Source organism: Heliangelus exortis, chromosome 4 (genome assembly GCF_036169615.1).
Source record: "Heliangelus exortis chromosome 4, bHelExo1.hap1, whole genome shotgun sequence".
In the NCBI taxonomy this organism is placed as follows: Eukaryota; Metazoa; Chordata; class Aves; order Apodiformes; family Trochilidae; genus Heliangelus; species Heliangelus exortis.
This window is the reverse complement of record NC_092425.1, coordinates 24,871,695-24,898,605: the sequence shown is the minus strand read 5'-3', so window position 1 is coordinate 24,898,605 and position 26,911 is coordinate 24,871,695. Positions and strand designations below refer to the sequence as shown.

The 26,911-nt window shown below is 37.1% G+C and overlaps 1 protein-coding gene across 4 annotated transcripts in view; it reads left to right on the top strand.

Moving 5' to 3' along the window:
- Positions 1-3,378: 3,378 nt before the first annotated feature.
- Positions 3,379-26,911, top strand: part of TUSC3 (tumor suppressor candidate 3) — a 112,867-nt gene continuing 89,334 nt past the window's right edge. For 2 of the 4 annotated variants that reach the window (XM_071743459.1, XM_071743458.1), the window contains exon 1: positions 3,383-3,574. In XM_071743459.1, the coding sequence (XP_071599560.1) occupies positions 3,443-3,574 (132 nt within the window). In that variant the 5' untranslated portion in view covers positions 3,383-3,442. Of the gene's footprint in view, positions 3,575-26,911 lie in introns of all 4 variants that reach the window. The other 2 variants (XM_071743457.1, XM_071743460.1) reach the window with 2 other exon arrangements.

Genomic DNA, 26,911 nt, shown 5'->3' with positions numbered 1-26,911 from the left:
TATTGTGAATGGGCATAGTCTCCCAGCTCATATGAGGCTTTTAAATATTCAAGACATCTTGCAGAAAACGTGAAATTCACAAGAAATGTATAGGCCACTCTCTTCTCATAAACCTTAGGAAGTCTTTTACTTTACTTTTTAAAGCGTACTGCCTAGACCTTGTCCCAGGGTCTTGCATTTGCATCCAAGTACCAAAGAATGTTCTGTTTTCTAAGGTCAGGACACTCAGCCCAACATTTGCAGAGTTATTTGGGCCACATATATAGACACTGTTACAAATACAATATCTCTTCATAATTTTTTGACTCAAATAATTAACTCAAAACTAGTTAACTGCTCTCAAGAACAGTAACATTACAAATGTAAACCAAAGATTTCATGTAATCTTTGCCATTAATTTCCCCTTCTCCAGCACTGCACTTCTATTCCAGGCTTATACTTGTTCCTCTTTCATTTGTTGAGGAAAGAAGGAATGGTTGTTTTCCTTTCACTCTAGGTCTGCCTTACCAGGTTTATATTCATCCATGTCATGATACACCAGCAATGCCTGTGTATATTTTCTTTGAGGTTGGTTCTGTCAGCATGGACTACATAGAGCCTCAGAGTACAAAATATGTAGGAAAACACTTTACAGTTGCAGGTTCACCAGGTCACTTGTTTATAGTATCACAGTTATTGCATCGGCTGTGTGAAGTCTTTTTTATCCAGTGTGCTATAAAAAAAAACAGGCCATGAAGGTTCTGATTTATGTGAAGGTTAGAAAACTGAGCAGAAAAGAAGTAAAGCTGCCCAAGTAGCAGTTTGCTGCTTTGGGTCAGGATTTCAGGTGCCTGAAAATGGAGATTTTTCATTCAAAATAAAAGTAATGATTTTGACAGTTAGTTAGTTAAAGAAATTTTGTAGTCTTTTCAGGGAATGAAGAGCTCTCAGTGGTTTTCACATTCTCAGTGGTTCTAATATTCTTTTCATACAGGGAAAATGTGGAAGGTCCACATTTTATTAGGCTCAGGAAGAGACCAACAAGGCCTGTTTACATCAAGGTTCCAAAGAAATGACCTTCTGGATTTAGCAAGAGTAGTCTAATATTTTTTAATGAAATGTTATTTTTAGCACACTAATTATGATATGCCTCTCTTATTCCAGTGCAAAGTTTCTTAGCTCCTAAATGAAGGGAATTAAAAAAGGTCCTTTTTAATGATAGGTATATCCTATCTCTTAGTGCAGTGGTCTGTTAGATATGTCTGTAATCCATTATAATGATGGCTATTTTTATTTTATTTTCTAATCACTTACCATCCTCATTCTCATTTTCTGGGGGAAGAGGGAAGGCAGAGGTCATGAGTGGCCGGCAATACGAAGTTCACACTATTTTCTCTAGGTCACTTAACTTATTAAACAGTTAATTTCAGAATTTAATTTGAATTTTCTAGCACAGTACAGTGGTAGTGATTGTGGGAATACTGAGATACTTTTTCTCACAGTAAGGCTGAAGCACTTATACAAATACAAACAACATGTGAGACAATCTTGGATGTGTAGGCTCCTCAAGAGTCTGGCTCTCTTGCTTCCCAGGGAGTTGTTCCTGTTCTTTGTTTTTAGCCATGCCCTAGAAATGGTGTTAGAATATTTACATGTGGATGGTTTAGAGCAGAGAGATGGAGATGAAAAGGATAGTTCAATCTAAACTGAAAATAACAAAACAAAACAAAATAACTATCCGAGGTTAATGGAGCCTCAGAGTTTAATGGTAGTATAAGGGCTTCCTTAACTGAAATAGGATCTCTCTCTCCTCAGTTCATGAAAAAAAAAATGACAGAAAAAGGTGAGGTATAATGACTTCTTCATCCCTTTCTCACCTAGCTCATGTAGGAGAGAATGGGTCAACATGCTCCAGAAGACACTGGACATCCAAAACCCTGGAACACATATGTAAAGCCCAAAGCTTCTCACCTGTCAGCTTCCTACATTCATTTCACTCATCCATGTAGCCCTCTTCCTCTCTCCTGTCTTCTTTTCCATTTCCCGTTTTCACTCTTTCTTTGAACTCATTCCTTCCCCATGGATTCCTTCCTCAGCTATTTACTGAACAGTGTAAATTTTGGGCAGCTGAGATCTGACGGGACAGGATTTGTGATTTCTCTTTACAAAAATGTTGGCATATAGACATCACCTTTTTAAAAGACATAGTGCAGCCCTGACATCTGGAATAAAAATCTATAGTCTAGAGCTGTTGGGTCAACCTTCCCAAATACTTGAGAAGCAGAGTCAAGATTGCATCCCACTTTTGATTATTATTGTCCAATGACAGTCAGAATCTGATGGATATGTACAACAGATGGTCTGAACTCTCTTAATCTTAGACACTCAGATCAATTTTAAGTGTCTGGTTGATTATCTGAGTATCATCTACAGTTTCTATGGGTATAAGTAACCGCACAGACATATTGCAAAGATTATTGAAGGGAACTCAACAGCTTATTTAATGTTTTAAATGCTCCGTGTCAGCAGTACCATCCAATTAGCATATGGTATCATCAAAATAACCCCTACACCCAAAATAAACAGATAATTTTGAGTATTCAGTGCCTCATACAGTTTTTTGAGCGATGTAGCAAAATATCTGAGGAAATGAGTAGCCCTTTCTTTGGAGTCTTTGTCACAGATGTGTGTAACTAATTAATGAAGCACAGGTGAGTACTTGGAATTTGAGGGGAAAAAAAAAAAGTGTACACTCATTACCTACTCTGTGCACTGCAGTGTGTACTTCCATGGCAAAAAAAGTCTGCTATCACTGATTTGAAAACTGTACCATGAATGAGAGTATAAAATTAAAGCTGCGTGGTAGGTACTCTGGGAATTAAATTAAAATTAATTATATTAGTGTCTTACATTAATTTTCTGCAAATAGAATTTTTTTTTTTTTTGTGATTAGTGAAATCTGACATGTGTAAGCATGTAAACGTGTAGAAAAGGGTCTTTAGTTTTCTTTTTTTTACAGTCTTGATTCCTGATTGCACTTGGTGCTTCAGACAGCAGTGGCCGGGAACCTGGAGCAGGAGGTAAAGCCGCTCCCTCCAACCACCGCCCCTGGGGACCACCGCTGCTTCTGGGGCCACGGCCTTGGCTCAGGATACTGCCCCCCAAAAAGCTGACAGCGAGGCCCCATGCCCCATCATCACCCATGCCCCATCATCACCCATGCCCCATCACCATCCCGCACCCCGCGGTCGCTCCCGGGCCGATTCCCGCCGCTCAAACGGCGCCGAAGCCGCTCAGCGGGGAGGCGGCGAGGCTGGAGGCAGCAGAACTACATTTCCCAAGAGGCACCGCGCTTCGGAGCGCCGCCATTGGCCGGAGCCGCAGCCCAATCAGCGGGGAGGAGGTGGGCAGCGGTGCCGCAGGTGCTCGCCGGCGGAGGCTCCGTCCGGGCGGCGGGGGGAACATGGCGCTGGGCACCGGGGCACCGCGGCGGCTGCTGTTGCTGCACCTGCCGACCGGGAGCTGCCTCCCCCTCCTGTTGCTGCTGCTCCTCCTCCTCTGCGGCCAGCTCGGGGGAGGACAGAAAAAGAAGGAGGTAGAACCGTTCGCTTCTTTCGCCATCGCGCCCGGCTGAGGGGTTGGGGCTGCCTTCCTCTCGTCAGCGCCATCGGGCACCGGCGGCGACCCGGCCTGGCGGTTTTCTCCCTGTCTCCCCCGAGCTCCTCAGGCTGCGGGCCGCCTTCCTCCTGCCCTGCCGGCTCCTCTCCCTCCCCAGCCCTGAGGAGGGCGCCGGTGGGGCGGAGGGCGCGGGCAGGAGCCCTCCCGGCCCCCCCGCGGAAGATGGCCGGCGGCAGGCGCAGCGCCGGGCCCGCCCTCCCCAGCGTCGGGGATGCCCCAGGCCGGGCGGGTGCGGCCTTTAAATCCCTGGTTTTGAGCAAAAAAAAGGGCAGGAGCTGCCGTCCGGTGTTCGGTTGTCCGCCACGGCGGGCCTGGCGTGCTTGCTTCAGGGTTAGGAGCCATCAGGAGGATGAGGTTAAACCCCGTGTTTGTGGAACCAGTTAAAAGAAATGCCCAGGGTTCATAAATAACGCTGAAGGGATGGCAGGAGGTGTGTGCGTGTGCTGCTCTAGAGCTGGTCCTCTCTTCATGGCATCTTTCGGCTGAAAAAGGCATGGCATGAAAAAACAGTTTTAATTCAATTTTGGTACCAACCGTATTCATCAACTTTTGTATTTCAGTAGGGAGATGTGCCAAAAGGTAGTTTTAATGGGGGTATATTTGCCTTTTTCAAGTTTCATACCCACTAGAGCTTACTGCACTTCTCTCTTCCTTTACCCTCAATTCCGGGCCAGTTTTGCATATACTCAGTGCTAAGCCAACCAAGAGAGCCCCTTTCAGTTTCTCTGTAACTTCATGTAGGGCAGGCGATGACTCTTACTGAGCTGTAGGTTTTTTTGTTGGTTATGTTCTTTTTTGCATGTTTTATCTTGTTAGTGTTGCCAGGAGAGTTGTGCTTTGTGGTGGGAAGGGGAAGGAAAGAACAATTTTACTAGTAGATCCTCTCTGAACTCTCTGCTCTGACAAAGAGAATTATGGTTGAAAATTTGTTTGATTGTTTTTCTTTAAAGAACTGTATAGTTTACTAAAGGTTACAGGTGAAAGAAGTAAAATGAGAGGGAGCAGCTAGGGAAGTATTGCTGTCTTCCCCCTGGTGTCCAGTGCCAGGACTCAAGAGAATGACTTAAAATCTGCCTCAGGCAAAATTCAGATTGGATATTAAGAAAGAATTCTTATCGGGGAACGGTCAAGCACTGGAGCAAGCTCCTCAAGGGAAGTGGTCATAACCTTAAGCCTGTTGATGTTAAGAAGTGGTTTGACAATACTCTTGGGTATGTGGTTTAGGTTTTGGGTTGCCATGGGTGGAGTCAAGAATTGGACTCAATGATCTTTGTGGGTCTCTTCCATCTTGGGATATTCTATGGTTATAAAAGGCCAAAGTTATTATGTAAAAATCCTTACTGAAGTATCTAAATAATGGTCTCACTTTGTGGTCTTTATTAAATTAAATAATAATCTGATCACTTGGATAAATCCCTCAGATATCAGTGTAAAAAAATGAACACCGTCACTCTAAGCATTATTTTTTAAACTCTTTCTAGCAAGTGCAGGCAGTAATGTGCTGCTCTTCTGTTGCTAATTTTTTCAAAACTTTACTTACATGAGGCGCTTTTTTTTTTTTTTTTTTTTTTTTTTTTAATTTAATGTTTGATACTCTTGATTCTCTCTTTTTCTGATGCGCTAGCATTTCAACTTTTGTGCCAGATCTGCTACCAAGAAAAGCTGAAATTATCTTATTCTTCTTAAATGGAATCTGTTCCTAATACATAAATAATGGCAAGTTAAAATGGATACCTACAATTACATTATGTCTGTAAAGTTTCCCTGTCCTGTTGCTGAGGTGGTGCATAATAGAATTGGAATGGATATTCTTTGCCCAGCCCTACAGTTTAGTCCTACAGTTCAAGCTGGGGTTTTTTTGTTGTTGCTGTTGTTTTTCATGATTTAATCGATTAATTAACACTTCTCAGCCTTCTGCATATTCTTTTACCTCAAATTTTCATTCCTGCTTACTATTTTGCTGTTAATGCAGTGGGCTACGTACTACTCATGCAGACAAAACATAGTTTTATATACAGACTTACTGTATCTACAGATGTATCTTTACGCGAACTAGTGCCACATGGGAAACACTGGCTTCGCTTAAAACACCACCTTAGAGGAAAGTGTAACAGTGTATTTCAGAGTTTTATACATTGTAGATAATTTTGAGAATTACTTTGTATTTCAGTTGTATATATACAAGTTAAGTTCTGGCTCCTTTTCTTGTTCTACTAACCTCACGTTGAAAACTGTGGTACTTTGCCCAGAGTATGTGGGGCAAAAACATCTGTCTGTGAAAGGCAAAACCTGAGCTTTCTTATAGTAGATAGTTTGGTAATAACATTTTAAATCTCTCCAGAGGAAAATTATAATTCTTACTGAAAGAGCACAGGATCTTGTGCTCTGGGAGGTTGCTTTTCTCAGTACTGTCCAGAAGCACAATGGGAAAAGGCAAAGAGGATGGAGGTTAAATGTGTAAAGCCAACGTAAGTTTTCTGCAGACCTATATTTTCCTATAAAAGGATTGCTAAGATTTCCATAGTGTTGATGGGAGTTGGGAAATGGTTGAACGTACATTGAATTGTTTCAAAATGAACACTGTGATAGAGAGGTTAATGTAGTAGGGACAAAATGTATATGCTGTGAGATAAAAAGTCACAGCTCAGTTTTCTCTTTCCTGCTTGCTTTGTGTCTTTGTTGGGGTGGTTGTAAGGAAGGAGAGGTTAAGAACTAGAGAAAGGAACTATTATTCCTGATCAACTTTTTAAACCTTAAGCACTTGAAAAGTCACTGGAAGTAAAATACTTAAAAATGAGAAGATCTTGACTTGTTGGGAGTGGATCTTAGGCAAGGAAAATAAACCTTGTTTTGGTGAAGACAAGGAATTTTAATTCTTTTTTCTTTTAAAATGTTGACTATACTGAAAAGTAGGCATAAATGCTGATTTATTAGAGGTATCTAGATCAGTTATACAAGACTGGAAGACAGAAATAATAAATTTGCAGAAAGGAGAGGACCAAGTCAAAGTTTTAGATAGATTGAAGATCTTGCTTCTAGCAGAGAAAGATGAACAGGGAAACTAGAGAACATTAGCATAACTTTTTGTGTTGTTTGTGAAATATGATGTTATAGCTCGATTTAGGGTGGAATTTATGTAAGTTCTTAAGTTACTAAAATACATTGTCCTATACAGTAAAATATTATTAATGATAACTAAAGAAACTTCTTTTCATCCATACAAATTTAAAGAACTATTAGAGAATGGATTTGAATTAGTTGATAATCAGTCATCTGGTTTAATTGAAGCTATTTCTAGAATGGCAGTGTGAATATGTCAGTGAACAAATATTTGCATTTCTTCTCTTTAATCCTGCTGCTTGCTTTTCTGTATTGTGGACACCCACGACAGCCCCCAGTACTGAGGACACAAGTAAAGAACACTGGATTGTCTTGAAATAACCAGAAAGAAAATATAATAATTTGGAAATTTGATGAAGAGCAACACCACAACTTTCTCCTGTGGTTTGCACTGAAGGGCTAATATGAAGCCTTTTTTAATTATTTTAAATCTGGTGCTGAGCTGTACTTTGGTTTAAAGTGAAATAAAAAAAAAAGTTGCTGGTTATAGAAGTAGCAGCAAGTAACTGAAGGACTTTTCTCTTGGAAACTATGTTCATAATGGGGAAAAAATACTAATTTATGGTTTCCACAGAATATGAGATACTACATTTGTTTTAACACACATGCATTTGCTGTAAGGCGTGTTCCCAGTCCTTTTCATTCTTTTTATGTGTCTTATACGCATTCTAAGTAGGCAAAACCATGAAAAGTGAAAGGAGTCAAGATGAGAATGTTGCATTTTGAAATACACTGCTTGGCTTTTTGTTATAAATTGGTTGGCATCGGCTATTTGTATTATATTTATATATATCATACAAGGTTAATTAAACCACTGATACGCAATCAGAGTAACTATTTTTCTGTAGGTAAGTGTTGTTATGGCTGAGTCTGACACAGGGAAGCTATTTGTGTATAGCAAATATCAGCTTTGTTAAAGTGGAAGTATCTTCTTGAGCTTAAATCCACTCAAAAAGATGCTGATGATGTATAACAATGTTGTAGGAATCTTACATTTCTGTAATGTAAGCTTCTGTAACCTCTTAGTTTGCATGAATATTTTTAAAGTATTTCAGGGCTGCTAGCCATGTCATCATTCCTTCCCTTTTTCTTCTTGTGCCTTTCACCTTTTTCCCAGCTGGGTTTAGAAGTTACAGCAATTGTAAGAAAATGTAGATGTTGTTGAAAGGATGATCTAATTGATCATTTATCTCAAAGCTTAGCTTTGCCTTTATTGCTCCTGACAAATGTCTATCTGATGTGCCATGAGAAGCCTCTAGTGATACTCTACAATATCTTTAAGTGACCTATTACTGTGTCTTCTTGTTAAAAGGAATTTTGTTTCTCTTCAAAGATCTAGCTTAAATTTTTGTGTGTTCAAGCCTCACATTTTTGAGCCTACTTCTTGTCCTCACAGTGCTCACAAAAAACAGATTGCTCTTTGATGTGTAGTGTTCTCCATTTAGATGAGGACTAAAGGTAACATTTGACAGTTTTTCTAGGGTTATTTTATTTTCTAATAGAGAGAAGCAACCGTGTGTATTTTTTTACATCTTTCGGTGTTAAATGTCATAATTTTCCCAAGAGAATCTTCAGTGCTGAACATACTTACCTCTGGTTTTTATGCAATTAACTGGGATAGGTTGGCATGTTCCCTTTGCTTCTGTGCCACGCATTCTTGTTTTCTGTTGGGTTAATGTACTGAGCTCATTTAGTTTAGTCAGGGTTATTAACGATTATTACCATATTCCTTCCTTTTTAGCCAGGATGGTACTTCATACTTAAAAATTCCTTTCCTACTCTCATTTGTGGTGATGTTCTACCATGAATGCAGCTCTTCTCATTCTTGCAGAGCTAGAGCCTGCCAAACATGCATCAAAGCCTGCTGCCCTTTGTTTCCTTCCTCTGTCTCCTGATGCTGTTTTTGATGATCTGTAGCATTCTTTCATTCTGATTACTGTCCTGCCTGTGTGTTTAAGTTAGATAAAGAAATAATGAGAAATGTGGTAGAGTAAGTGGAGAAAAAGAAAAGGAGCAAAAAGATGTACGATGAATAAGTGTTTAGCATAGATTCAATGGCACATGTAGTGTAGGAGACAGACTTTTGATTTCTCAAGATCTCTAGTATTTCAACAAAATAGTGGTGAAATAGTTTCTTCTCTTTATCTTTTGAAATTTGATTTAACATGAAGCCTGAATATAAAGCCTTATTTGTCTTCTAATCATTACAGTTTTGGGCTTGGTATCTAGACTGTGCAGTCTTTAGACTTTTGAAACAGCATGCAAGAAAATGTTTAGCAGTTGATACCAATTATAGACTCCTATTAAAAAACTTTATTAAAAATTGAGGTGTGGCAAAGGTTGAATCTTTGAAGGAAAGCTCAACTCAGATTGCAGATTTACCTTGAAGCACGTTATGGATGTACTTTAGGTGGAAGGTTTACATCCATTTGTGTAATTTGCCGTTTTATCTGTTGTTGAACAGAGTTAGGTTTTTTGTTGTTTTGTTTTATTTTCTCTTAAATCACACTTAAAGCTTTAAATTAACTGTCCTAGGTGGGAAGTGAAATAACAGTGGTAAGTCATGCCTGAATATTTCAAATTCTTTAAACACAATGCCTAAATGTTCTTCTTTACTCTGTTGTAAGAAGGACATGAAAAAATGATTTTTCAAATAGCAAAAATATCTTTTCTATTTCTTTTCTATTCCTCATAAACTAAAGTTTTGGAGAAACTTAACAAAATTAATTAGCAGTTCTTATTTTAACAAATCTGTGTAGAAAACCTTGATGTCCTCAGTGATTGCATACAGTAAATGAAATAAGGGATGCTTAGAGCAGCCTGATAGCATTTTGTAATTGGATTACCGAAACTTTCCTGTCCCAGATGTCTCCATTTGGCATCCTTGCTGTCATAAGACAGATCAGTGGTGTAATTGATCTTTTCCCCTGTTCTGTTCTGCAGCCATTTATGCAGCACATCCTGAGCAGCCACATGGAAAATGCAGATTGTATCTGCTTGAGTCCTAAGTGCTGTGGAAAAATTAGTCAGTAAGAATTTTTTTTTTTTTTTTTTTTGTAGCTTTTTTGGGTTTGTTTGTTTGTTTTGGATCTTCAGATCAAAATACTTCTAAAAATGAAGATTTTAAACATCACATTTTATTGGCTAAGCTAATGATCAGAAATAAAAAATGAACTTTACCTGGTATATGGTTTAGGCATGTTCATCTTGCTATAATAAATCTGAAAACTGGCATAATAAAAAGTATTGTTATCTTTTAATCTAATGCTGTGATATATTATAGTATATACATAATACTATCTTTAATGTTTGGTCTGTCTATCAAATGTAATAACTATTCTTTTTTGTTTTGTTAGAACTATCAGTAATGAGAGATTGCTATTAAATAAATTGAAAGATGCTTTATAGTCATCCTTAACTCATATTTTTATATGCTATTATCACAAGCCCTCTATATTCTAAGAAAGATGAGAAAATTTATACTTGAATTGAATGGAATACTCCTTTCATGACAGAATTAAAAGAAAAAAAAAAAAAAAGGGCAGTATTTGGCTGACAGAAAATAATGCCAGAAATATGAGATGGGGAAGATTTACATTCTTGCCAGTGCAGACTTCTTCATGACAGCTTTCTTCTTCATGGTTGCTAACGTGGTGAACTTTTGTCATTTCACTGTTCTCCCACCTAATAGGATTTTCTGTTAGGATTTTATATTCTCCTGGTGATTGTATCTGAGAATACCATTTTGGAATACCCCAAGTTCTTTATTGTCCTCTTCATCAGTTGCCTAATTGTGCCATTGCATTACTGCTACTTGTCCTTCTGAATCTAAAGCAACTTATGTTTGAATTTCAGATGTACTGGTTGTTAAGCTTAGCATAGTTTGGCTGTGCTGCATAAAAATTTGTATATTGTTTATAACCTAAGTGATAATTACAATTGTGTGGTCCCTTTGTGGAATAAGATTTTGAGCTCACAGAATTGCTCAGAGGTATGGGCTGTATCATTTGCAACTTGAGGAATAAAAACTAATTTTTGTTCTTTGGTTCAACTTTTTAATAATTTCATATCACCATTGCTCTCTGCTCTGCTACTGGAAAATGAACATATTCAGTTACTTTCCTTATCCAGTTGCCTTATCTAGGCTAAGACTGGGTATACTCCTGAATCTTGCATATTTACATTTCTCCTTAAGTTTTCTGTAGTTGTATGTAGATGTGTTCATGTCTGAGCCATGTAAATGCATCTTCAATTGTGGCTTTAGAGCGTGTATAGAGTAAAGGTACAGATAACATAGTAAAAAAACCTTTTTCAAGTATAGGGTAATGTCTGTGGTTTTTTTATTACTTCTACTAAATGTTTTTGTAATTTTGATTGTTTTATGAAGTCCTTTGATACTTCGTCTGTTTTTCATAACTCCTGAAAACAACCAACTTCCAGTTGTTCAGCTAAGAAGCTGATTTCCTTAAAACTGCATATTATTGGGTCCTGTTGACTACACATTAAGGCTTTTTCATGTATTATGTTTCCTTAGATCTTCTCAGTGACAGAGGTGCATTCTGAATCTTATGTTAAGCTTTTAAGTCGGAATTGTACTGTCCTCCAAGATCCTATTTGTTTAGAATAATGAATACTTCTCAAAGTTTTAGTCATAGTTTGTACCCTTGGTAACCACGTGCTGTCTCAGCACTCATGAATTTCACTGGAAGCTTTTTCATCTTCCGGTTCTAAGCTTGATTTCTACCAAAGCTTCCAACTGAAAAGGAAAGGGGATGGCAGGAATTTCATTGAATTTTCAAGGAGGATGTCAGTCCTAGGAAGCTTAATCCAAATTCAAGGTGTAGGACTGTTACACCTCTTATTTATCGTCAGTGAATGGATTTGGTTAATGACAATGTGACCGTGCTTTGAGTGGGCGAGGCAGAAATTGACAGAAATGGTGCATATCTACTCAAGTTATTACATAAACATTTTCCTTGTGTTACACCTTTCTCTTCTAAGCTAGGTGTAGATAGAAGCTCTTGTCTAAATTTTCTTCTAATAGCTATTTATTGATAGCAGTGAACTAACTTCTTTAATGGGCAGCTTGAAATGAATATCTGCTGGACAGGCACCAGGTGTTTTAATTGTTTTTCATTATTCTCATCTGCTTTTTATTTTTTTTTTTTTTTTTTTTTTGGGGTTTTTTTTTGGGTTTTTTTGTTTGTTTGTTTTGTTTTGTTAGTTTGGTGGTTTGGTTTGGTGGTTTGGTTTGGTGGTTTGGTTTGGTTGTTTGGTTTTTTTGTTTTTTGGTGGTTTGGGGCATTGTTGATAATTTTTCACTTAAAATGCATGGTAGCCTTTCTCATTTTTCTATTTGTTTCATCTAAGGTTGGTAAATCAATCAGTACAGATAGATTCATAGACATATTTGTGTGCACATGTGCGTATGCACAGATGTGTACACACACACACACTCACACACACACACGTGTTGGCCTTGGTCTCCATGAAACAGCATTTACCTCTGAGTTCTTGTCTTCCTGTAACTTTAAACCTAGATCTTCTAAATGGTCAAAGTGATCTAACCAGATCTTATAAAAAACATACCTTTCAGAGTAAAATTTTCATTAAAATTCTCTTGTGTAACTGCACATTGGTTCTGGAGGCTGCTAACATCATTCAGTTTCTTTCAAAGTGCTAGGCACCTGAAATTGTGCTTTTGCATGGGAGGACAATCCTCATCTGATTCAGAATGTTATAACTTAGCCCATTCTGTGCAGAGAAAGTAGGCATTCCTAAGTCACTCTGTGCTATGAATTTGTAATATTAACAATAGAATCTAATTTATCAATGAAACACAGCATCTCAACCCTACATGCAGTAACATTGTAGTTAGAGGACACCTGGGAAACTGAAATAGTGGGAGCAGTTGATATTAATTTGATTTCTGGGAAATCATATCCTATTTCACATAAAGTAACCTAAAGACTTGACTGTCTGCTGCTCTGGGTACTTGGATCCTCTTAAGGTGGTCTGCATTGTTGTTTTAATTCAAAAAGCAGGCTTCTGCTCTGAAGCGAATCAGTTATTTTTTCCCTCTGCAATGCATTTTTTGCACTCTGAAATAAGTCTCCTGTGTATATGAACTGGATTCTGTTACTGAAATTGAACTGAAGTGTGTACTGCAGAAATACAGGTAATCCATTCCATTTGCTAATCCACATTCAGTCCTCAGAAGCAGTTTAGAATAAGTTTGAAGCAAAATCCTTCAGGGTGTGGGTATTAAGATTTCAGTGTCAGCTATTCTGTTGTACAGACATGTTTGTTCACACTGCCCAGCTTGCTGGTATTGATCCAGTGAAGCTGTCCTCATGCACAGGCAGAGTTTCAGGCAAGGTTGCAGGATTCACTGGGCCACAGAGGAGTGACAAGAGGGAAGATAATTTTCAAGCTGAATGATGATCGCTCAGAAGAGGGAGGCCCTGGCTTCCCACAACTATTTATATGTTTAATCCAATAACTGTTTAGTGTAAAACATTGTAATACAATCTGTTCAAGTAGATTCACTTGTCCGCCATCTGGACTTGAGTGCTGCCTGCCAAGCCTTTAAGTTGGGGACCACATGGAGGGCAGTGAAAGAAATCAAGGTTACTTTAAGTAGCGAGAATCCAAATAACCTCTGTATGGTCCCCTTTTCCATTTTATTTGCTGTCACCTTCTCACTTGTAACTGCTTTTGTCAGCAGAGGTGGCCAAAGGACGCAAGTGTCGGGTGAGTGCACTATGCCCAGTGCTCACAGTCTCAGCCCCATCATATTTAGAAGTAATGAGGACCTTGCTGTGAACACAGAGGTGCTCAATTCAGCATTTTTCTTTTGCTGTTCGTATAAAGAGGTGGAGGAGGGGAAGATAACACAAAATGGGAGTTGTAAGTACCTGGTGGCAGAAGCCTGTTCGCATCTGGGATTGCTAGCTCTGGTCTCAGTTCCTATAATCAGCTCCTGTTTGTAGTGGTCTTTGTTGAGTTAGTTTATAGGTGCTCAAATATTACTATATTGGATTTGGTTTTAATGGAGTTCTAGTAGAGAGGTGCTAAAGCTGCGAAGTTTGTTTTAGTGCAAAAAAAAAAAATAATTATAATGTAGAAACCATATTAGTAAGTGGGCTACACCATAAAACAGGCCCGAAAATCGCCCCACTGTAAGCTTATAGTAGAGATACTGTTATTGGAGGTTTAGCAACCTTTAGCTCCCATCCTCATCAGTTTAGGACAAATATGCTGATGCCGTATTCATTTTACAAGCCTCAAGTGAGCCATGTTGGTGAGATTGTAAGTCCAAGTATATATTAAATATTCAGGTGGCACATCTTTTCATAGAAGGTAGAATTTTAATTGCATTTTTCTTTTTCCATCTTTTTCAAGTGATACAATTATGATTTTGTTAGTGTATTAGTCTATTGGCATGTATCTTAAGTGATTAAAAAATCCAGCTGAAGGTGTTCAGTTATAGCAACATCAGTTTTTTGAGCAATGACTGCATTGTGCTCTCACGCAGAACTCATTCTTGCTTGGCTGTGAGAGAGAAAATTACAGGTTCATCAGCTGATACAGCAGCTTTGTTTCCAAAGCTATTAGTAATCTTTACTTCTCCCAAGGAGTGAAAATGGAGTTCTTCCTGAATTTAATGAACTATTTTGATAGTAAAAATTTTCTTGGATTTTCTTGACATTTTTACTCAGGTCTTTACAGTGACTCCTGAGTCTACAAAGAGTTAAGAGGGTAGAGGGTATGCTTTAGAAATTATCTCAGAGAGGTGCTTTCAGCTGGCCTTCATCATTGGACCTAAAGTGACTTTTTCTAAGAATGAAATATTCATAGACCTTTAGAAGGCTGATTTGAGGTTAATGTTGGAAGTTAATTTCAGAAAGTAAAAACTTAGACTTCATGGTGTGTCCATGTATTTTTGAGAAAGCAATGCTATTTTAGTAAACACATCACATTTTTACTTCACTAATGTTGATGTTAATTTCACTTTGAATATCCTCAGTGTGGGTTATATGAGTTATATGGTGTACAACATGAATTTTTAAAATTCAGCACAGAAATTAATGCTTAGTATAGGTGTTTAAATGGCTATTTCTTAACACATTTAAAACATTAGGGTTTGTATTAGATTTTGTGACCAGCTTTACAGTCTTGATTTAGCAGTCAGGCAAGAACTTCTGCTTTAGTCTTATTAATTGTACTTTTTTATTTAGAACAAAATTATGCTCTGGTATTTATAATTAGTCTTTACTTAAACTATTTAGAAATAGATCTGAAACTACAAAGTAATTATTTTATGTTAAAAGGATTAAGGGCTTTATGTATCACTAGAGATTGTCCACCTCCTGTTGAACCACATAATCCATTCATTAATTTAGCACCATGCTACGTCCTTTGTCTTCTAATTGAACGACTTAGCAGGGAAGGGAGTATTCCAGTGAAAGGAACTCTTGTTCAAGGGCCTGCATAATACCTCTGTCCCTTAATGTATAGGTAATTGCAAGTGTGCAGGAACTTCATCTGGATGGTTGGCAGTGGAATAAGAAGAGCTTTATAAAAGGTTTTGCTATTTGAAAATGTTCAGGTACTAGTCACAGAGAAGAAGAATGCAACATGTATTTTTCTATCATTTTTGCCTGGTGTTGGTTTTTTTTGTTTTTCCCTCCTGAAAGAAATTGCTAGGAAACTCTGACAATGAAGTGGCCAATAAAAGGATGGCATAATTGAATAAAACTCTGGAGAATGAATGTCAGAGGTAGCAAAGGATGAATGAGTGCCTACTAGTAATAAAATGACAGTGAAATAATGTGAGGATAGATGAAGGGTTTTCTCACAATGAGAACATTAGTCATGATCAAAAGATGTTTGAAAAAAGTATTAGGAGGCATACTCATCTGAAACATACATTAACACAGGGATAATGGACATGATATACAACTTGCTTAATTTTTATAAGTCGAGCTTATACTCAGTCAATTTTAATGCTTTCAAAACTTTATTGCTTAATATTTCTCACTTCAACTTCTTGTGATTTTTTTTTTTTTTTTTTTTTTTTTTTTTTTTTTTTTTTTTTTTTTTACTGAAAGAAAAAAGGAAGAGGATTGCTGTGCTTGTGATGAAAGGAAAGAAGGAAAAAAAAATCAACATTCTGGATTGGAACTTTTGTGATTATGTAGTTGTGTCATCTGACCCCAGTTTTGTTATATTTTGTTATTTCTAGCAAAGGAGAAGATTGTGAATTTTCCCTTCTATTAAGCAGGATTTTTTTGTGTGTGTTCAAATCATGCCTTGGAACCTTTCCTTTCTTAGAGTAAAATATTCATAAAAATGACTAGGTCTTGTTGCTAATCTTTTCCATGTAAAGTGCTGTAGATATTTGTTATTGTCTTTGATAGGTATTGTTAATACCCTTAAAATCCACATCTGCTTAGAGAGGCAAGTTGACTGATTTAAAAAAAAGGAAAGCTCACAATTTTTCATCCTGAGAACAATGTGACCTTAGTTCCAAACTGAGCTTTTACTAATTTCAAATGAAGTAATGAAACAACATAGTACTTTCTCATATGCTTATAGAAAAAGGAAAATTGCTATCTTACTTGCTTCACTTGAGAGTCAATCATTGCTAAGACTGACCCTAATGCTAAAGCATCACCTGGAGACTTGAGATATTTGAATTCAGTTAGATGTGTAACTGCTTGTCTGTGTAACTCTGCCCAATCTTCTTTTGTCCATTTTATAAAATGGAAGGGCTGGTACTTCCCTTTGGTTGTTTTTTTAACTCTTCACAGCCAAAAAAAAGATGTTAAGCAAATAATTTTGTGTGTGTGTGTTGTTTTGATTTTGAGGCATTGCACTGCAAGTTCCTTTAATTCTTTTTAAAAGTGTCTTTCTTTGTATGTGCTCTGCTTCTATAAATTCAGAAGCCTTAAAAGCCTTCAGTTTAAAAAGAAAAAAAAACCCACAACAAAACAAAACAACCCGAGAAAACAAAACTACTTAAAAAACCCACCTTTTGGCTAGCTCAGCCAATGCTAACAATGTTGATATTTTTATGCCTTTCTTGATACTGTGCAGTAACTGTCAAATTTTGTTAATTTAAGTTTGAAAAAAATGATGTTCATTGCTCATGATTAGTTTTTGTCAATCTGTAAAAGCCCTGTTAAATCAGTAATCAAAAGGATGTATAAAATTTTATTTTGCATATTATGAAGTTTCATTAAACCACAGAAAATTAAAGGTAGAATAAAAGCCCATCAAATACACAGGGGTGCACATGATCAAACAAAACCAACTTCCCCTTATGTATTTTGAAGAACTATTTTTTTTTGTTTGTTTGTTTGGTTTTTTTTTTGTTGTTTTTTTGGTTTTTTTTTTTTTTTTTGTAGTAGTTACATATTTGAAAAGAAAAACCTGAAGGTCTGCAGTCTTTTGGATTTTTTTCCCTTATAACTTTTGACAACGATTTACCTGTTGTGTCATGTAAAAAATTACTCTTTAAGGAAATGTAGGAACAAGAATTTGGTATTTGGCTGCTTCTTGAATGAATGCATGGCATTACATACTCTAATAACAGTAGGTACTTAAAAAGAGCAGTCCAAAGAATGAGTGATTTTTGTTATCACTTCTGTATACCACTCAGGTTGTGGAGAAAAGTGTATGTGAACTAATAAATTGAAGTATATTCCAAATTTCTCTAAACCTGTTTTCCAGGATGCCACCGACCTGCTAGTAGTGTGAAGATTAATTTAGTAATAGTCTGCAATTCTTTCAATAAAAGAGGATGAATGAAAAGTTTCCTGTTCCCTTTCCTTCTCTAAAAAGGGAAGAATTTAGGCTTCACATTACTAAAACAAGGACCTGAGTGTAATTAATATATCTAATATTCATCAAAAAACATAGGAGAAAATACAAGCTCAGTAAAAGGGTTACAGCCCTTTTCAGAAAGGCCTCTTCGACAACAGTTTTTTAAAGGGCGTTTTTATTATTACTTTTCTCCTATTATTCTTGCTGCTCTTGGTTGGGTATGGAGTCACTGTAAGCAGATGCTAGAGAAGGCCATCACATCTCAAGCTTTTTTCCCTAAGGCCACTTCACACTTTTCAGTGCATACCTTGAAGCATGCCAAGTGCTTTTCCCCACCTGTCTTCTTTTGTAGGGGTACATTTAATGTACTTAAAACTGAAGTAGCAGAGTTAATAAACGATTTTTTGAGTCAGATCTTGCTTACATTATGGTTGTGTTTTTGTTGGAGTACAGTTTTAACAAGTGTGATGTTTTTCCCACTCATCTGCTTGAAGTGGAAAAAATAATGTGCAGAATGTAATATTATACAATATCGGAAACTTTCACGCAGTCTTAAATTTTATTGATGCAAGGATGCTTACTTTTGTTTCTACCTAACTGTAGCTGTAGTGTTCACTTTGTTTCACAACATGGTTTATGTGCAGTGTAAGCAGAATATTTTCCAAGTTAAAAAAATAATTAAAATGCTGATATAGGACCGATTGTCCAAATCTTACAGAATCACAGAATCAGCCAGGTTGGAAAGGACCTCTGAGATCATCAAGTCCAACTCTTAAAACCATTGTGGTTACCAGATCATGGCACTGAGTGCCACATCCAGCTGCTTTTTAAAAATCTCCAGGGTTGGGGAATCTACCACCTCCCTTAGAAGCCCATTCCAATGTCTGATCACCCTCTCTGTCAAGAATTTCTTCCTAATATCCAACCTAAACCTTCCCTGGCAGAGCTTAAAACCATGCCCTCTTGTCATATTCTCCATCTCATCCTGCCTTTTAAAGTGTCCAAACTAATTTGCCACTCCTTTTTAAACTATCAATATTTCTAAGAGCTAGGAATAGAATCTCCAGTTCTTATTGATAGTTTCTTGTTAATGTCAAAGAAAGAGGGGGGGGAAAAGTAACTGAAGAGAAATGTTTCATTTCCTCTGGAGGCTGGACTGTGTAGAAGTGAAGTATTGAGTTACAACTTGTGATGCTCAATAGCATCTAACATATTGAAGGGTGACTTTGATCCAGGGCATCCAGACTGATGTCAAGACATTCAAGACTTTGCAGAAAGTTAGAATTATGATTTGCTGGTGTAGCATTCAATCAAGGCAACATAAAATAACATGGATGTTTTGTTTTCATCACATGATTTTTGGGGCATTTAATTGGTTGGTCAACACAATTTATGGATTTAGAGTATACAAAAGGTCCTACAAGATTAGAACTGTCTGAATAGCAAAAAGTTGTAAGGGTTGGTCGTTTAAGTGTGAATTTGAGTGATGACCAAAATGGCATCTGTTCCATATGTGTAAATGTCCGTTGTCAAAATAAGACACGTTTTTCCCTTTTTCACATACCAGTATGATGGAAAGGATGCCATGCTGGTCCTAGTATAAAGGCAGGCTTTTAGCCCAGCAGCTGCTGGTTTCCAGATATCTGGGAGTGGTATGACAGAAAGTAAAGATACAGTAACACCCAAACTCATCTCGGTTTAGTCAGTGGCATCATATTTTCCAATTTCTTGATTTTAATTCTACTGCAATTCATTTCTCATTCAAAGGTTAATACTAGGCTTAATATAATTCATGTTATGGGATACTAATATTATAATAATTGAGTCCCAGCCTTTTTCAAAAGCTTGATATATAATGCCAGGTATAACTTCTCTCCTTAACTCCCCTGAAGTTGTAGATCTTTATGAATTTCTTCTTCAGTTAGAAATATTACTGCACTGCAGTACTGAATTTTTATTTAAATGAAAAGCAGTATTTTGTTGTGTCTTTATAGTCACAGGAGGATGTTATGTTTACACAGATTCTTATGAGTATAAATAAGATGAGCAGAAAGGTTCATGTGCTCTCTTCTAATTTCCTGTTGCCTGTATTTTTCCATGTTTCCATTATTTTCAAGTTTGCTATAGATGTCAAGTCTTATATCAGTACAAATAACTGCTGCATATAGTGTGCCTCCAGAAGTCATAAGGTAGTCATAGCAGTCACCAGCAATAACAGAAACTCATTCTGACCTGCAAGCTGTGTTATCTTAGAGAAAGTTTCTGCTCTTCACTGTTGCATATTTTTGGGAATGCAACTGTTACAGACCTGTCCCAAAAATACTGTTGGAGGGGCATCTTAATTGCCTTACCTACATTATGCTTTGCATTTTTCACACAAAAAATATCTTTAATAAGGTAGAGATGAAATGAAAATAAACCAGTTACCGTCTGTCTCTCATACTTCAGGTTGACTTTTACATTCAGAGTTCATCTCTGTTCTTTCCTTACCTTAGGCTCTCTATTCATTCTTTTCTCCCATTAAATCTGTATAAATGTTTTAGCTTCTTAACCAGTTTATCTTGAGTTAATTCTTCAAAAAAGGTGAGTTGTTTACTAAGAGTTTTCTTTTTTAATTTTTTAAAAAGGGGAAATTGAGACCATGAGAATATTGCTCAATAAATACTGCTCAGTCTTTGTATCTTACAGAGAGATATGGCATAACAGTTACCCACCTGAAACTACAGCTTTGACAGGGGGAGAAGGTGTGCCTTATTTTTAACAGCACTGTACAAAGAGACAGCAAAAAAGCACATATTCTAGTGAGGGTCCCTAGAAGTCTGAATAAGATGGGTGTGGGCTTTTTTTTTTTTTTTATTTGATTTTGTTACCTCTTATGTGTCCTTGAATAGTCTCTCTATCACTGGATGCTCATTCTTAATAAACAAATTAAGGAGTTGTCCCATTATTAGGTTTCTGCTGTGATAACTAAAGTAACGTATTTTAAGTGGAACTGGAGGTATGTAATGAGTGCACCTTAGCTATGTTTCTGTAATACAGATTGGCATTTCCATGTTCAGGTTACTTCATCCTCTACATAATATTTAGATCTTATAATCAATTTGCCATCTCAGCAAATCCTCTTCTTCATCTATCTGGTAGTTGTCACAACCCATCATTTTTCCTTTAGAATCCTGTATGTATTGAGAACAAATTTCTTTCCTAAATTTATGGTAGGGAATGCAGGTATTGTATAGTAGTTAGTGCTTGTTGAACTGGCTTTAAATTACTTCAGTTCAGCCAAGTGTTAATCTTTTCTTTATTCAGACTGGTTTTATTTGCTATGTTTTGTTATTTTGTCCTTTTCTGTGTAATTCTCCTGGGAAGCAGTTTTGTATCGATGTTATCCTTAGGTACTTGTTTATAAATAAAGAAGCCTAATAGTAGGTCAGTCTCTTAAAACATCATTTTTTCCTCTGAGAGAGTTTTTACAAATTTTTGAAATTTCTAGAATAGCTTTGAACTTTTCTAGTACAGTTTGCCATTGTCTTTTTTTCCCCTTTTTTTTTCTTTTGTTGTTCAGCTCTGCAAATTCCATCCTGAAATGCTTGTTGCTGCCCTGGGTAAAATTACTCGTGTCATTTTCTGCTAAAAATTGTTCTCTACATATGTTCAAAGTTAAATTTCAGATTACCACCATTCACTTCCTGTATTATGTTGTATTCCCCTTCCCATTAGAGTGTGATGTTGTTCTCTTCTGTTTCTTTATGTTGTAGCTCCCAATGGCACTGTTTTTTTATTCATATGATGTTTTTCCTTTGTGTGTTCTTTTGACATTGTACTTAGTGTCACATTTTTGTGATTAACTAGATATTTTTCCTTATAGTCTTTGGTCAAATTATAATCTTAAAAAGCTAGTTTGTATTTTACTCTGCAGCAAGAAATGCTCAATCTGGTTTCCAGTTACTATCTGATGTGATTCAGATTGCCTCTGGGAAAATTCCTAAGAATACTGATCTGATTGTTAGCATATACTGAAGTGTCATGTGCTTTCCTGGTGTTTCTAAACACTTCTAAGTAAGAGCAACAATAAATCCTTCAGGTATCATTATAACTATTTTTAACTGTAGAATACTAACGGACTTAAGTTTTAAAAGTACTTGACACAGATTGTTAATCTGAATGATAAAATGCTTTATTAATTCTATTGGACCTGGATTTTCTAATAATAACATCAGCGAAGAAGTTCTCAGAGATTTATTCCAATTCTATTTCTCTGTGACCCGTTTTGACATTTGTTAGGTTTCTTGGTTTGGGCTTGAAGGTCTTCACTGTGACTCATTGGTTTTGCAGTTGTATTCCTTCCCTAAAAAATTGAAACAAGCTGTGTGAATTAACGATAAACTTTGTCCTTTCCTACAGTTCAAGAAGAAAAGGAATCAGGACAACATGGTGTGAAATGCTGTCAAAATGAATGTGATCTCTGTTAGATGCTTTTATTATTCCCTCTCCAGTCCTCATTGCAATTCCCTGATATGCACAAGGCTAGTAATGGTTCTGATCTGATCATGATCACACTCTGCACTAATCTATAAAAGGGATGATTCTCATTCATTAAGCTCTAATCGTTGCCTCTTGTGTTATCCATCTATTGACAGAATCATGGAAGTGATTTTTGTCCTGTTGCTGTGTTCTGTTCAGTGAAAAGGGTTCAGATGATATCTCTTTCCAGAACAGAAAACTCTGTGCCGTATTATGATAATCAGAGACAATCTTTTTTTTTTCCCTTGCTTCCTGAGCAGTGGTGAAAAACTGCTGTGTGCTCTGAATATTTTATAACATCAAATTAGATAGCATTTCAATATAAGATGAGTGAGAATGGCTTAGGCTGAGTCTATGTCTTCCAGGTCTTTTTTATTTTGGTTTGTTTTTTTTTTTTCTCCTCCCTCAAACAGCATCTGCAAATGGATGCCTAGGGAAGGAAAGCATCACCCCCACACTAACCCATAATCTCCCACTCTTTGACTGTTTTCAGCTCAAAGGTTTTCTTGAGTCTAATGTTTTCTGCTTATGGGTATTTCTCTGAGGAATGCTTGTATATGATTAATTCAGCAATCTTAGATTTTGTATCTTGCTATCTATGCTTTATAGAATGAGGCTATTAAGGAGTCTAGAACTGTAGTTAAAACTGTATCTGGAGAAGAATGACCTGGCCTCAGGCTGGGAATATCTCATCAGATCTAAATTCTGCTGTTACATGCCTTCTGCTGCAGGAGTGTGTTCTTCATCAAGATTATTGGTAAAACCATGCTTGGAATAATTTGATTAGTTTTTATGTTCATTCAGCATTCTTGCAGATGCCAACACAAAGAAACTGAATTTCAAATCTTACAGCCTTGGCTGAGAAGCTCAGGCAAGCCTTATGGCTCATGCCCTTTAATTTTCCTAGTCTTTGTCAAGAGTACTTTGCCCAGGTACTTTGGTGTCGAAAAAGAGTGGGTTTTTTTTTTACCTCCTAGGATATGATTGTCCATTAGACATGGCTCTGAATTTACTGAATAGAGTTCAAAAAGTCCTAAGATACCTTGCTCCAGAGTGGGTTGTGGGTTTTTTTTTTTTGTTTTTTTTTTTTTTATTTTTATTTTACAGCAAACTGTTCTGGCAGTTAGCAGGTAGTTGTTTGGGGGGGTTTTGTGAGTTTGTTTTTGTTGTTGTTGTTTGTTTTTTTGTTTGCTTGTTTGTTTGTTTTTCTCTCAGCCTTGAGTGCTGAATGAAGTGAAGCTGCCAAATCAGTCTGGACTCAAACTTATGTTTTACCATGCACAGATTTGATTGTAATGATGACTTCACTACCTTTGGTCTGGAAGGTTTATTAAGATCTTTGGAATACTTGCTTTCACATTTTAATCAGTGTTGCATGGAAACACATTCTGCACAGAAAATATACTCTTTACAGAGGGCCATCATTGTTAAGGGTAAGGCTCTCCTTTTTCCACTATACACTGGACTGAGACTCTACCAAGTTATTGACCTCTCTACTGAAGATGCAAAAAAGCCCATTCTCTTGCTGAGTAGCATATTTATTTCAGGGTAATTAGATTGATATTTGAACCTTTTATTGAGGATACTCTTAGACCATTGACAGTCTTCCAGCTTTCTGAGACTGAGAGTAAGTAAGAAAGATTGAACTGGAAATAAATATGTAGTAATTTGGCCTTTGAATTTGGCACTGCCCTCTTGTTTTGAAACAGATTGAAAGCTGCAAAACTGAAACATTACATTTTAAATACCTTAATACCAAACATACATTTATTTTGTTTGAATCTGAATTGACCATTTCTGCTTACATGGCTCTTATGAATCTTTTTAAAGGCTTATAAGATTGTCCTGGTTTACTGTGGTTATGGGGGAAAAATAATCAGAAATTATAATATATGGGAACAGGATATAATATTTAATAATATGTACTCCCATGAAGTGTATGTCTATGTAGAACACTACAGTTTGTAACCAGCAGAACATGAGTATTCCAACAGTTGCTTGGAATTTTCACTTGCTTGTAAACTGAAAAGAGGCCATTTTCATGTCACATTTTTATAACTATGTAAAAGTGTACTTTTTAGGTGGAGTATTACAATACAGTTAGTAATTAGAAATTCTGCACTGAATATATATGCAATAGATGTGTATCAACAGTGCATTGGTGTATGCAAAACAGCGTATGCTTGGTGATTGTACCTGGGATTCCTGGTTGTACATAGTCATTCTGAAAGGTCTGAAATGTAAACAAATGTTTTAAATTCTTTGATTTACCTGGACTAAATTTCCAGGAAAAACAATTTTGGAGAAATATCACTGTTTTGTGTTTTTTTCCCAAAAGCTGTCAAGAACACAACTTCGTGCTTTATTAGATAACCACGAATGAACAAAGGGCCTGATAGGAGTGATTTAAATATATGGAGGGGAAAAAGGTTGATGTTATCAATCGGTAAAGAGGTGACAGTTGTCACTCACAAGTAATCGCCTGCCATCTGTTCCAAAGCTTTTATAGAAAAGAAAAAATCCCACAACGTTTCCTTGAACAAGAAGCAAGATGATAAGATAGTCTTTGTTTTGCCTGTATTTACTGCATGCCAAAATATTTAAGTTTTAAAGAAATTCAGGGGACAGTTAATTTTAGTGTTTAGGATAGCCTATGTGAGGGCATGAGATAGTGGCTTTCACTGGTAATCCTTCGAATGGGGAATGAACTTTTGATGAAGATCAACTCAGCATTAAACCTGACCACATTTAAAGTACATTAGCAGTTTTTCTTGAAAAAAATGAACTAACCCCATGATCGTATAGCACTAGTTTACATTAACAACACAAAATATGATTTTAAGTGGAAGAATCTTGTCCTAGTTCCTAAAACATAATTTAACTCTGAACCTGTTTAATTTCCAAAATTAGATGTCATTATTTTGAATTAGCCCTGTATGTTGTATTTTATTGAAGGTGAAAGCTGAGAATAGAAAAAAAAAACACATACAAAATCATCTTTCACCTCTTGAGGAAAGCTGCTGACTTTGAGGCAGAGAACACATGAGAAGGTTTAACTGAAAGTTCACAACTCTTGAGTTTGAAATTGTGGAAGCAATAAGTATTTAGAACATACGATTTTTCAGAAGCATTGTAATTTAATCTACAGCACATCTTGATAGGAGGGATGGTGCTGTGGTGAGTGGTAGGCTCCTCAAGTCATTAGTTTTTCAAGTAGCTAAGAATAAGAAATGCTGATTTCACAGGTCTGTTTTGAATGAGATGATTCTACAACTCTTTTTTTTAGTTTAATATAGTGGTCATCTTTTGCCAGACATTTAGGGTGAGACAAGCAGGTGTATACATGACATGGGTTATTTCCTGTGATGAAAAACTAATGGGGCAATAGTTCTAATAGTTTTTCTAGAAAGGCTCTACAGAGGGATCTGGACAGGCTGGATCAATGGGCCAAGGTCAATTGTATGAGTTTCAACAAGGCCAAGTGTCTGGTCCTGCACCAGGGCCACAACAACTCCAGGGAAAGCTCCAGGCTTGGGGAAGAGTGGCCAGAAGGCTGCCCAGAGGAACATGCCATGGAGGTGTTGATCGACAGCCAGCTGAAAATGAGCCAGCAGTGTGTGTGTGTGCCCAGGTGGCTGAGAAGGCACACAGCATCCTGGCTTGTATCAGAAACAGTGTGGCCAGCAGGACTGGGGTAGTGATTGTCCGCCTGGACTCAGCCCTGGTGAGGCTGCACCTTGAGTGCTGTGTTCAGTTTTGGGCACCCCGCTACAAGAGGTTCTGGAGCACGTGCAGAGAAGGGCAGTGAAGCTGGCAAAGAAGTGTCTGGAGAGCAAGCCTTATGAGGAGCTGCTGAGGCAACTGTTTAGTCTGTAGAAAAGGAGCCTGAGGGGGAGACCTTACTCTCTCCAACTACCTGAAAGGAGCTTCTAGCAAGGTGGGGGTTGGACTGTGCTTCCATAGAAAAAGCAACAGGACAAGAGGAAGTGGCCTGAAGTTGCATCAGGGAGGTTTAGATTGGATATTAGAGGAAACTTCTTCACTGAAAGAGTTAAACACTGGAACAGGCTGCCCAGGAAGGTGGTTGAATCACCAGCCATGGAAGTGCTTAAAAGACATGTAGATGTGGTGCTTAGGAGCATGTCTAGCACTGGACTCAGTTGAATTGGGTTAATGGTTGGACTCATGATCTTAATGGTCTCTTCCAACCAGAACCAGAACGATTCTGTGATTCTCTTTTGTATGTTAAACTTGCCTGCTCTGTGACTGGGACCCAAGTATGAAGGTCATGGTTACAGGATGGTCCTGGAATACTGTAAGGGAAGTGGGGGGCAGGAATAACGACTGACATTTGAGTGTGTCACGTCTAAGCTGTTTTGGGGGTGGCAAGTGTCATTTCTGAATAAACAATTGAGGAAATAATTAATTGCAGACACTGTTGCATAAACACATAGGAGTGGGCATTCATGAAACCATTGGCAGGATATTGTATCCAGTTCTGATATCAGATATCTAATATTTGCTTGACAAATAATGAAGTATTTAGGAAAGTATTACAACAAATACTTGTAACCTGCCTGGAAGGGAAAGACTTGTATTCAGTCCTTGTCTAAACTGAAACATGATCAAGAATGTCTTTGATCACAATTTAAAACTACTTATATGAAGAAATATCTGTTAAAAAAGTTGTCTCATCTATCAGAAAATTTTGTATTTGGTTTGACAGCCAAAAGCTAAGGCTTAGGCAAAGTGAGGCAAAATATTAAGTGTGCATTTTGTATTC